The following is a 12,138-nucleotide window of genomic DNA, read 5'->3' on the forward strand; positions in this document are numbered from 1 at the left end:
AAAACCAGATCGATGAGGTGGGAAGGTATACAAGGGAAACACCACCATCTTTCAATTCATTATTCTGTACTAGCCAGCTGGGGAAGTACTTTTGTCCAAGGCTTCCAACTCTAGTCTTCTCCCTTGAACAATTAATTCAAAATCCAAAATCCTCCTCTACCACCAGCACAGCTCACAGCAGGATATACCATGTAGGCATCTGAAAGATTATTGTAAAACATCAAAAACAATGTTTTGCAATGAGATGTAATTTGTCAATGTGGTGCATACACTAATTGCATTTCTTCTTCCTCTATTCCAAACTTGCCTTAAAGAAAAGCACACAGCGATAGAAAATGAGTGAAAGGTGAGTGCAGAGCTTATCTACCATATACTGTATTTTTCAATAAGGCGAGATGATGAATATTGAAAACTGGGTATAAAACCACTGAGACTTAGAAACAGCTTTAAGAAAGAGGTTGCATAGAGACCAGATTTCTCTGGGTTAACATTATTTTAGAGACACAAACATTTTTAAACTGATATTTCTTTCCTTAATCTTCAATGCTGATTTATTACTGAAAGAATTGTCTTTCAAACACATGGTGGTTAGTTTTGATTGGCTGTGCTTAATATCCCACCCCCAGGGTTTGACCCCATTTCCATTATCTGACTGAATAAGGCTTGATAAGGCTTGATATGCACTTGCACTGTTAGATGGTTTCTGCGGCCCTTGACTCTCGTTCATTGATAAGGTCACCGTGTGCTTGTTTTAGCAAATGTCTGCCAGCCATTGCTACAGGCCAGATCTTAATTCAGTCAGTGCACACAGGCTAAGCAGGGTCAGTACAGCCTTGGGGGGGTGTCTGCTATCTCTCCAGGTATCCCCCAAAGCCTTAACTGGGGCAGCAGAGAGCAGTGGGCTCTTGACTCATAACTGAAGGGAGGTGGGTTCAAGTCCATGCTGTGGACACTGATATTTTACCTTTGAACTAGACATGTTACCCATTTAACATTCCAAGCTATACAAACAGGTATCACCAGGTAGCTCTGTTAGTCTATCATCCCTTCCCTGGAGGGGTGACGGAGAGGGTGTGCCCTGTCCTGGCAGTCTGGTGTATCTTCCAGAAACCAAGATATGCTCAGACAAGATGAGCCTATGGGATCAAACACAGACTTCATTTACTTTTGGGTTACTCGAGGAAGAAGGCTGTGCCATAGTGCAAGACAGACAGGACCACAAGAGCTGCAATACAGACAAATGGAAATGAGAACTGTAGCAAGGCAGGGAGTATGAGTTGCATGTCACTGAAATACATCATGCTCATTAAAGGGCTCACAGCTGCACTCCACCTCAGGTCCAGCCATGTGCCCACCTACCCTGACACAGGGTTGCTATAGCGATTGAGTCATTGTGTAAAAAGTAATCCCCACAACGCTCACATCATAGTGCCAAGTCTTCATTTTGGAAAACAAATAGTTAGGATGGACCAGATGTATAATTGCGAATAAAAGAAGCAAAACACACAATAATGTGTTAAACAATACTTCATCTAGAATATACTGTATGGGATTTCAAATAATAAGCAGTAACCAAGCCTTCTCATTTCAAGAGAAGAGGGTTGAAAAACTGCAGGAAATTATTAGATTATTCTTAATTAGGGCATTGTATTTCCCAAAATATATTTTAATAATAATAATAATAATTGCTTACATTTATATAGCGCTTTTCTGGACACTCCACTCAAAGCGCTTTACAGGTAATGGGGACTCCCCTCCACCACCACCAATGTGCAGCATCCACCTGGATGATGCGACGGCAGCCATAGTGCACCAGGAACGCTCACCACACATCAGCGATCAGTGGGGAGGAGAGCAGAGTAATTAAGCCAATTTATATAGGGGGATTGTTAGGAGGCCATGATTGATAAAGGCTGATGGGAAATTTGGCCAGGACGCCGGGGTACACCCCTACTCTTTTCGAGAAGCGCCCTTGGATTTTTAATGACCACAGAGAGTCAGGACCTCGGTTTTATGTCTCATCCGAAGGACGGCGCCTGTTTACAGTATAGTGTCCCCGTCACTACACTGGGGCATTAGGACCCACATGAGCCGCAGGGTTAGCGCCCCCTGCTGGCCCCACAATTTACTAATTTTAGTACATTATACGCTCATTTGTTTTTTATTCTTTATGTTATGAACAGTTAAGAACTACTGTAACACCACTAGCTGAACAGGAATTTCTTAAAATACTGCGGTAAATGCCAGACTACAAATTGAAATGAAAACAAAATGAGATAAGTGATCCTAGTGTTAGCTAGCTGTTGTCAGACTTGGAGAAACTCCAGGCACAGGAGAATCACAGCAGCAGCGAAATCAACATGTTCCAACAGCACGCACCGCTTTAAAGCAAATGAATAGAGAGGGTTTCAGTCCCATTGTCAGCTGCGTTACTTTTGTGCTGGATTTGACTCATTCTTTCACCAGTAATCCGGCACCTACAATCACACTGGGCGATTTTCCGCCAGCAAAATGTATAAGAAACATCACTGAGCCCCTGAGCGGCCTCAGCTGGTGGGCAGCTGCCGTGCTTCACCGGCATCTGTGTGGTAACAACCGCAGGAGCTGTTTTAGCGAGCCTCCCCAGAAGCCACCACCGGAACGGACATCCCAAAGAAAACTGCAATAAAGACAAGACAGGGTAAACATTTTGCATGAAGACCCGTCCAGACACTACACATTTGCATTTGATTTGTGGACATTTGAAAGAAGACTAATTCCACGCCAGAAAGGTGGAAAGCAAAATACAACATAACAGCTGTTAAGTTTGTGTGAGATACAGTACCTACTGGGTGGCATGGTGGTGCAGTGTGCAGTGCAGTGAGTTGCACCTCACAGCAATTCCAGAGCCAGGATCCAAACTCCCTCTGCATGGAATTTGTATGCTCTCCCCATGTTCACATGGGTTTCCTCCTGCAATCTAAAGTTATACTGGTAATTTAATTGGCTTCTGGGAAAATTGATCCTTGTGTGAGTAAGTGTGATGGACTGGTTGCATCAGTGACAGTACACCACAATAATGTAGATCTCGGTAGACATAGGTCACAAGACCCATGATTCATGCTTTGAATGAAAAAACAATGCTGATTTGTCAGTTTTGCACCATCCGCATCAAGTCTATTGATGCCATGAATGTTAATTTATTTTCTCGTTGGATTGCCTGATTTCACGTGGAGACATCGCAGGTGCTTGAAGCAGAACACCTCTGGTTGGAGCCTCTCCTGAAAGAGCAGTGCCTTGTGATATAATGTATTTTTTAAAATTACACGTTTGCATCACAAGCACTTCATACAGGTTTACTATAGGAATCAAAAGAGTGGTGCTTGTTAAAGAGTGTGCTTATTTTCTAATTCTTAACTGGTACAATTCCTTGGTCCACACATTATTACAAAAACCCCAAAGCTTGATGGGGGGGGGGTTCCACCTTTAGACCAGCTCCCTAGAGAAAGGTGTCTGATGAAGCTGAACCTGTACTTCCAGATCACTGGCTGCTGGGTAACCAAGGGGCAGCCTGATTGACAGAACAGGCTCAACTGAGAAGGGAGCAGCCATATTCTCTTGCACCTTTTGAGTTTCTGAAACAGTTCTGAACTACAATACATAGCTTATACTTATATAGCGCTTTTCTGGACACTCCACTCAAAGCACTTTACAGGTAATGGGGACCACCAATGTGCAGCATCCACCTGGATGATGCGACGGCAGCCATAGTGCGCCAGAATTCTCACCACACATCAGCTATTAGTGGGGAGGAGAGCAGAGTAATGAAGCCAATTCATAGAGGGGGATTATTAAGAGGCCATGATTGGTAAGGGCCGGGGTTACACCCCTACTCTTTTCAAGAAACGCCCTGGGATTTTTAATGACCACAGAGAGTCAGGACCTGGGTTTTACGTCTCATCCGAAGGACGGCACCTGTTTACAGTATAGTGTCCCCATCACTATACTGGGGCATTAGGACCCACATGGACCGCAGGGTGAGCGCCCCCTGCTGGCCTCACAAACACCTCTTCCAGCAGCAACCATAGTTTTTCCCAGGAGGTCTCTCATCCAGGAACTGACCAGGCTCACACCCGCTTAGCTTCAGTGGGTTGCCAGTTGTGAGTTGCAGGGTGATATGGCTGCTGGCAAGTACTGTACATATACAGTAACTGCTCTCTGATTTTGAGGTCTAATGTTTTTTTTTTACTAAGTTAGGAAAGGTAGAGTTACTGGCCTGCTGCTTATTTTTTAGTTTCAGTTTAGCAGTCATTCCATGTGAACCTTCTGTATACAATGAATGTTATGCAATTAGGGGAAGTAGACTGGCTCAGTACTTTTGATTTAAGTCTAAAGAGTACAGTGGATTTTAGTCTAAAAAATATAGCACATGATGCCTTTATGATATTACTGCACTTTTTTAATTACATATTTAATCAATACAATTCAGAAGCCTCCAATTTTAATCCTTGCAGGATAAAACAATGCACTGAAAAGAGAACGTAATTCTTTCATTTGGCAATTGTCATCAGCATTTGAAAACAATATTAAACCCAGCAAAATGATCTGCAGTTATGTAATTATACAGTTATGAAATACAAATTTCAGATACTTTTTCCTCTTATATTTAAAGTCTTTTACACCCATTGTTTATTGGCAACAGGATCATGCGGCTGAGACTTGAAAGCAGCAAGTTGTTTTTATTGAAAAAAAAACATATTAGTTATATAACAGAGAGGCTCTAGCAGAGTACTGTACCAATGTTTCCAATGTGTCACTGTGGTGTTATGGTAGCATGGTATCACACTGATATCATTAACTGTAAATGGCTTGAAAGAAAAGCTTTGCTGGGGCTTACTGTACAGTATCTGCAAGTTGTTTGTAGAATTAATTCAAAAGACTATAAACAGCAATCATCAGAAAACACTTAAATCTCCCAGTGTCACAATTCTAACTGATGTGACATTCTTTGTGATCTTCAATGGCTTCTATTAAACTAGCTCGATCCCCAGCTGACCGGAAAGTGAACTTCTCTCCCCAATGAGACACTGTAATTCCCAAGTCAGATTCTGTGTTGAATGAAAACAGTACTCATCAAGGTCATGGTCAAAGGTCTTTGCATCATCATTTTATTTCATCAGATCAATTCCTAATTTTTGTCATTCAAAGGTTACACTGCGGTAAACAATGTGTCCTGAATCCTAATATAGAAACATTTTTATAGATCTAAACTCCTAAGAAAAATAAACTTGACGCTGCTCTGTAATTTATTTTATGTTGAGCATCTTTATACATTTGTATATTGTTAGAACCATTTTAGAAATGCAGTTTTACACAGGCAGAGAAAAACTGTATACAATAAACATCACATTCAAGCTAAATTATCAGGAAACAAATAAATATGATCCAAATTATTCATTGTTTTGCAGAAGCACAAACTATATGCGATTCCTCATTCACCAAAACATAGTAGTATTCTTATTAACTGTAAAATCCTTATGCACATAGATTTTCTCTAAATATTTGTGTCCAATATTAAAGTACAACAGCGAATTCTAACATCAGGAGATGGCAAACAGCTCTGTGATTTTCCACCAACAAAATAGTGGTTTAAAAGCAAAAATGACAGGACCCTTAATAGCTACTGCTATTTTCTGTATAGATGGTTTCTAAGATTCTCCAGCGGATAATTTAAAATCCATGAAAAGGTCGATCACTTAATTCTGGTTATCTGAAGACTGTAAAAGAGATATCTCCGTTCCCATGTCCTGATTCCTCCTTGCTTTTTCCATGACAGCCTCTAAAAGCAGTTTAGGAACATCTCTTGAAGGTGAATACAGCTGTTGCTATGGTCCCTTGACACTTCTGGAACACAGCTGGAATTCCAATATTAGAGCAAGGTCAGAAATCTGCTGTCTACAGCTGCTACATGGAATTGCAATATCCTAAACATCCTTAATAGCTACTGCTATTTTCTGTATAGATGGTTTCTAAGATTCTCCAGCGGATAATTTAAAATCCATGAAAAGGTCGATCACTTAATTCTGGTTATCTGAAGACTGTAAAAGAGATATCTCCGTTCCCATGTCCTGATTCCTCCTTGCTTTTTCCATGACAGCCTCTAAAAGCAGTTTAGGAACATCTCTTGAAGGTGAATACAGCTGTTGCTATGGTCCCTTGACACTTCTGGAACACAGCTGGAATTCCAATATTAGAGCAAGGTCAGAAATCTGCTGTCTACAGCTGCTACATGGAATTGCAATATCCTAAACATCATAAAAGGAATAATCACTTCCTGCAAGGCAGCCATTTCCATTTGTGATGATTGAATATGTTCAGCCACGCTCCTATGATTGTCTGACACTGCTCAGATTACCTGTCTGTTTTCCTGTTTAGATTGGGAGCCGAAAATCTCCCACTGCAACTGTCGTGGCACGAAAGGCAAACAGCACAGCCACTGGAAATATGATGTTGCTCCCCGTGTTCCTCCAGTAGCACAGCTGTGGGGTTCTTGAGGTCTAGGAAGTGGATCAGTTCCATCTTTGGACTGAATGTGTGCTTAAGGCTCTGCCAGCCCAATCTTTCTTTCATTTCAAATCCAATAATATGATATATCCCTGGATACATAAACTTAACTAAATAGGAAATGTTTGTTAAATGAAGGGAACAGGCAGCTCCTGATGCAAGCCCAGCCCTAGTCCCGAGATCCAGAGAAGGGTGCCTCTCTAGTCATCTGGCTCGATCACGCACTGCTCCACGATCTCTCGCAGGTTCGGGTTCTCCATCGCTGCTGCCACTCTTTCCTTATCATTGATCTGCTTGTTGACTGTCAGAGGAAGAGGACAGGTCGGGGTCAAATGAGCAAATTACTTGCACAGGGGCCCGTACTGTCTGTCATTCATTTCTCCTCAGGCCCAGCCTTTTCTATTTGTACGTGACTCTCTCAATTTTCTTCTCCGCGGTTAAAATCCTTGCAAACCCAGATGCGGCAACTAATTTAATCTGCCAGCTGTGAGAGTACGCTCGCAATGTCTCACAGCACCCTTCGCTTTTAGACCTGGAAAGCATTTAATGATTCAGCAGATTGTGAATAGTCACTCTAAAACTAAATTTGACTAAAAATGAATATTCATCACCACACAAGTATACATCTGCATAGATCAGAGACCTGTATTAAGAAAAAAAGGGGAAATTCTTCATGAAGACATAGGCTGGAAAAGGGAACTCATTTTGTGCCTGGAGCTATTTCAAGAAAACAAAGGATGTCTGACACTGAAGTGCATGCACACTTACTATCTTCCTCCGTAGAATGTGTTCCTTCAGAAATGTAAATTTCCAGCTGAAACAAATTAATTAGAAGGAAATCAATTAGCAATGTGAAGCTAAAAATGTGAGGAACAGGGTGTTAAATTTCACAGTAGAGATTAAAGACCAACAGTCACCCGGAATGCTGGATACATTGTCTTGCTATAGACAAGGAGAATGGATCGATTTAAACATCAGGACTCTGCTTTTAAAGGTAAAATCTTTATAGTGTATAACAATAAGCAGAGAACACTTACATGTAAGAAACAGTCTTCTATCATATGTTTTAATGATGACATTATAAGAAATAATTAATCTATCAATTTAATGCAGTTATTCACATCATGTCAAAAAATACCATAGGCATCAAATTCTTACCTTGTGTTTGAATGGCAAACATCGCTGTAGCTTTACTTGCAAGCAAAGACCTATTTGAAAAAAAATGTGGTTTTAAAAAATAATTTGAATCTGTTCAGGGAATAGAAATGAAAGATTTTCTCAGTTCATGTGCACCATTACCAGTCAGACTACAGAAAGAATGAACTGTGCTAGACATCAAGAGGGAGCAGTCTTCACTGCAATATTGATGGAGGGCAATTTGAGTTTAATCAGAGAAAAGTAAAGAAAAAATATTCTCAATTTTAATGAACACACTAGCAAACTTCTAAAATCGCTCATCTTGGATTAAAAGCAGATATTTCTCTTTGGAACATGAGTCTAGGTGTAGTGGAAAAAGCTTTATGGGAAGAAAGAGACAAAAAAAAGTCAGTTCTACAGAGGAAAGGAAAGTATATTTTTAAATCTAAATGCGAATATGGACGGAATATTCACAATATCTTAAATCTGTTTGCCTTTCTTAAAGCTCACTCCTGGCATTTTTATCCCGCTTTGTTGAATTAGTAAATGGACTACGTCTAATATACTTTTACAAAAACATAGCTTCTATGTAGTGTAAAGATGAGAGAGAACATTCTGAGTTAATGCCACTACTCATAAACACATGCTGGAAGATGCGTTCCCTGCTAAGAAATGAAAAAGACTCCAATCCTTCTTCTGAAAAAGCTCTCTGTATTATTGCGGGTGTCTGTGCAGACACCAGCTGAGAGTGATAGCAGGAAAGCAAACACTGACATGCACCAGTGAAGCTGTTCAGCACCGAAAACGTCTATTTTAAATTGTACAAAGATATAGTGCATGAGCTCTCATGTTGACACACACTAGCTCATTCTGGTGCACTAACCTTTCTTCATTTATAACCAAGCATTCCGCAGGCAGGGAAAGTCATGTCAACACTGCTTCTATTTATCGTCAGCTACAAGAATCAAATGTAGGATTGCCAAACCCAAGCTGCAGGCATTAAGTAAACATTCATGAAACCAATATGTAATTCTTTAGGTGGAGTGCAGCGTATAGTTTTGTTCACACAAATGTAAGATAAGAAAATCAATTAAATCTGAACCTAACTATTCAAAGGTAAACAGTATGTTTTCACTAATATATACAGAAATATGTAGCTCAGGTGGGTAGCTAGGTCAGCATGCGTAGGCTGCAAAGGAACAAGTAATAGGTTTATTCCATGCTGAAAAGAGAAGAAAGAAAGAAAACACAACGTTTCAGCTGTGGAGCCACTATGCCTTCCCCTAAATCTTTTTCTAGATCTCTTCATCGTTCCTTCTCTTCCTCCCTGGGCTACTTGCCCCCCTCTCTTACTTAAACCAGCATTCTGTCTCTTCACAGCGATCTGGTCCAAGACCAGGCTTTCTAATCAACCCCCTATTCCTTTACAGATGTCTTCAGCTTACACCCAAAGAAGGCTCCACAGCCGAAACCTTGTGTTTTCTTTCTTCTCTTTTCAGCATGGAATAAACCTTAACTTGCTCCTGGACAGAAAACATGTCATCATCCAAAAACTAACCTTAAGGGAAGGTGCAAATAGGCACAGAAGACAATGAGATGACAAACACACAAAGAAGAAGTTATTCTAAACATCTTATGATTACAGACATGTCATCCATGTGATGTGCTGATTTGGTAACGGGTGTGGATTTATTCCATGCTGAAAGGAAAAGAAAAGAGACAACGTTTCGGCTGTGGAGCCTTCTTCAGGTGTGAGGGAGAGAGGGAAACAGGCAGATAATAAAGCAGGGGAGAACAAAAGACAGGAAAGTGCAGAGGAGCCAGGGAGCAGGGGAGAAAGAGTATCGACACTCAGGGAGAAGCCAAAAGCTGCACACCACCACCTCACTGGGCTAGTGCTCATATGACACATGAGTACTCCCAAATAACCCTGCTGCATAAAATGAACAGAATATCACAAGCCACAGAAACCAACTTGTATTTCGAAATTATACTGAACAATGTTAGTCTTTCCAACGCTGAATTATGATTCTGTTTCACACACTGACCTGGCCCCAACAACAAGCTCTGGAATTCCCCCTTTTGGTCAGATTCAAAAACTCAAGAGTCAGCATTGTAGGGAGAACACACCTGCTACACAACTTGCCAGGCTGTCTTATGGGCCCCTCTGCAAGTAATTTACCCCCCCCCCCAACTCTTACCTTCACATCACTTACCGATCAGAGTCGCCAAAGAGCAGTGGGGCACTGTGGGGCAAAATCTGATGATGATGAGGTATTCCTCTTCGCCTATTTCCTGGACCTCCACGCACTTCTCTGACACCACGTCCAGCTCTTCTAAAGTGTTGGGCTTCTCCGGGTCACGGATTGTGCGAATGACATCTTCAATCAGACAAAAGCAAAGGTATTATTTGACCGAGAGGAAAAGGAGAAAATAAAACACGTGATCTACCACTAAGGCTCTTCGTGACGTGACGTTTTTTACAGTATCTGCAGACCAGCTTTGGAGTGATCCTGTTCAAATCAGCTTACTCCTCTGATACAAAACAAAACCGCAATAAACTGACATCAACAGTTTTTGTGGACACATAAAAATATTTAGCTCTTCAAAAGATTGTTCACGTGCATAAAAGTCAGTTTAACAATCTTAATCGTCTCTCTGTGCCTTCAGCGTTCCTTTTCAAGAAAAACCCTGTACTCTAAATCCCCACCGTACCGGTTAAGAACTCCATAGGTATTTCATGATTTTCTGCGAATCGTGTCGGGTTTATTTTCTTTTAAAACTTAAAACAACAACAACAGCAGCAGCTTGTTTTCGTGTTTAACTCAAGATCGGGCTCCGATAACGATCAATAGCTGACTTGTTCAACATTGGTCGATGGTGTAAATACCGTAAACTTCTAATGCCTTTTCTTCCATTTTTTTGTTTTTCTGCGCATTCTCTCGTTCAGAAAATCCGGAGAGTTGTAGAACTTTGGCTACTGTGTAAGACACCAGGCCGGACACTATTTCCATCTTCAAAAAGCGCCATACTCCAGCGGTGTCATATTGACAGACTTCTCTTCTCCTTGGCCAGTTAAGACATACATAGTTGATAATAGGTGGGTGACATTCACTCGGCCAGTTAAGACATATATAGTTGATCCAGATGTCATACACTCTGCCAGTTCATACACAGACGATATTAGATGACATTCATAATAACAAAACTCTTCTGATTTACTACTTAGCTCACTATACGTTACATATCTGGATCTCTTCCACTCTTTAATATGTGTAGCTTGACCACCAATCGTTCTATGTTGTATTGACCACTTTGGCCTTATTCATACACCCTCCCCTTTGCCTTCCGCTGATTGGTCAAAATAAAGTGCTGGAATGTAGATTTGGTGCCTGGTTGCATGGATTCAGTGTCAATCAATCTCTCAGTCACGAGAGAGGAAGTGACTGTAAATACGCAGTAGTGGCTTTTGACATTTTTATTTACAATCTTTTTGTAAATATAGGTTTAGACACGGGATGAATCGTCAAAAAATAACCTCTGCCGCATTGGTCGGTATTAAAGAAACTTCCAGATAGCTGCATATGGAGCCACGTTTCGATAAAATCTTGAGTGAGCTTTTTGTGAACTGAAAACCAAGACACGAAAATCACCAGACGAGGGTATTTCGTGTATTCTGCTTTCTGCTCATGTAGTGGTCATATAATGCTTAGTCATAATTTAAACATGTTTTGACGAGGTCTGTTAATTGGGTTTCGGCTCGTGGGAGCAACGTATTTCAAGATACAGTAACTGTATGATAGCAGCCAAGCCGATATGTTGAACCAGTCAGACAAATCGGACTGTGCCGTAAAACGCGTTCTAGAAGTTCTGCTTGTGTCAGACAAGGAGCTCTGTAAAAATGTTCAGGACACGATAAAGGCTAAGGCTGAGAAGAGCTGCTCATGGCTTTGCTGTTTAAGTGCCAACGGAAGTCTGCAGATAACGACAATTGCGAACAGCAGCAGAACGTATGAGAGAACAGTTGAAGAAGAGGAGTGCGTCGAGTAAGTAAAACACCCACAGTGGCAGTTCACTTTTAATTTGTGTTCCTCTTTATTTTGGTAGGTTTATAGAACAACTCAGCGGTTTGATTTTGTTTGTTGATGGACTGCTTTACAGTTCTTTTTTCTTCATCTTCAAAATGACCGATTTTAGTGATAAGTGCAAATAAAAATACACAAATTCACTGTACATTTAATAATAAAATGGGTAATAATAAAAACGCTTGATCGACAATAAAATCAACCGGTGCCAGAGATCCTCCAGTCCTTGTAGCACCACAAACCAGTAGATCTGTTATGCAGGACTCTAGATGATTGTTTCCCTAGAGCTGGTCTCTTAAAGCATAGTTCAATCCCGATACAGCGTGTTTAAGAAAGTGATTCTTTTATCCACTTGATGAAACCAATTAATTCA

The 12,138-nt window shown here is 40.8% G+C and overlaps 2 protein-coding genes across 3 annotated transcripts in view; one reads left to right on the top strand and one right to left on the bottom strand.

Annotated features, from left to right (window-relative positions):
* Positions 1 to 5,118: 5,118 nt before the first annotated feature.
* On the bottom strand, positions 5,119 to 10,965 carry ciao2a (cytosolic iron-sulfur assembly component 2A). 2 transcript variants are annotated; one of them, XM_006628762.3, is made up of 5 exons: positions 10,571 to 10,965; positions 9,897 to 10,061; positions 7,702 to 7,751; positions 7,312 to 7,357; positions 5,119 to 6,844 (listed from the first exon to the last, which is right to left on the bottom strand). In XM_006628762.3, the coding sequence occupies exons 1-5, from the start codon at positions 10,692 to 10,694 to the stop codon at positions 6,744 to 6,746; spliced, it is 486 nt and encodes a 161-aa protein (XP_006628825.1). In that variant the 5' UTR covers positions 10,695 to 10,965; the 3' UTR covers positions 5,119 to 6,743. The 2 variants fall into 2 exon arrangements, with proteins under 2 accessions (XP_006628825.1, XP_069046695.1); XM_069190594.1 differs by lacking the exon at positions 10,571 to 10,965 and adding an exon at positions 10,396 to 10,549.
* Positions 10,966 to 11,087: 122 nt separating this feature from the next.
* Positions 11,088 to 12,138, top strand: part of spg11 (SPG11 vesicle trafficking associated, spatacsin) — a 28,134-nt gene continuing 27,083 nt past the window's right edge. Inside the window, exon 1 of the mRNA XM_069190593.1 lies at positions 11,088 to 11,726. Within this exon, the coding sequence (XP_069046694.1) occupies positions 11,497 to 11,726 (230 nt within the window). The 5' untranslated portion in view covers positions 11,088 to 11,496. The remainder of the gene's footprint in view (positions 11,727 to 12,138) is intronic.

This window comes from Lepisosteus oculatus, chromosome 5 (assembly GCF_040954835.1).
Source record: "Lepisosteus oculatus isolate fLepOcu1 chromosome 5, fLepOcu1.hap2, whole genome shotgun sequence".
Lineage (NCBI taxonomy): Eukaryota > Metazoa > Chordata > Actinopteri > Semionotiformes > Lepisosteidae > Lepisosteus > Lepisosteus oculatus.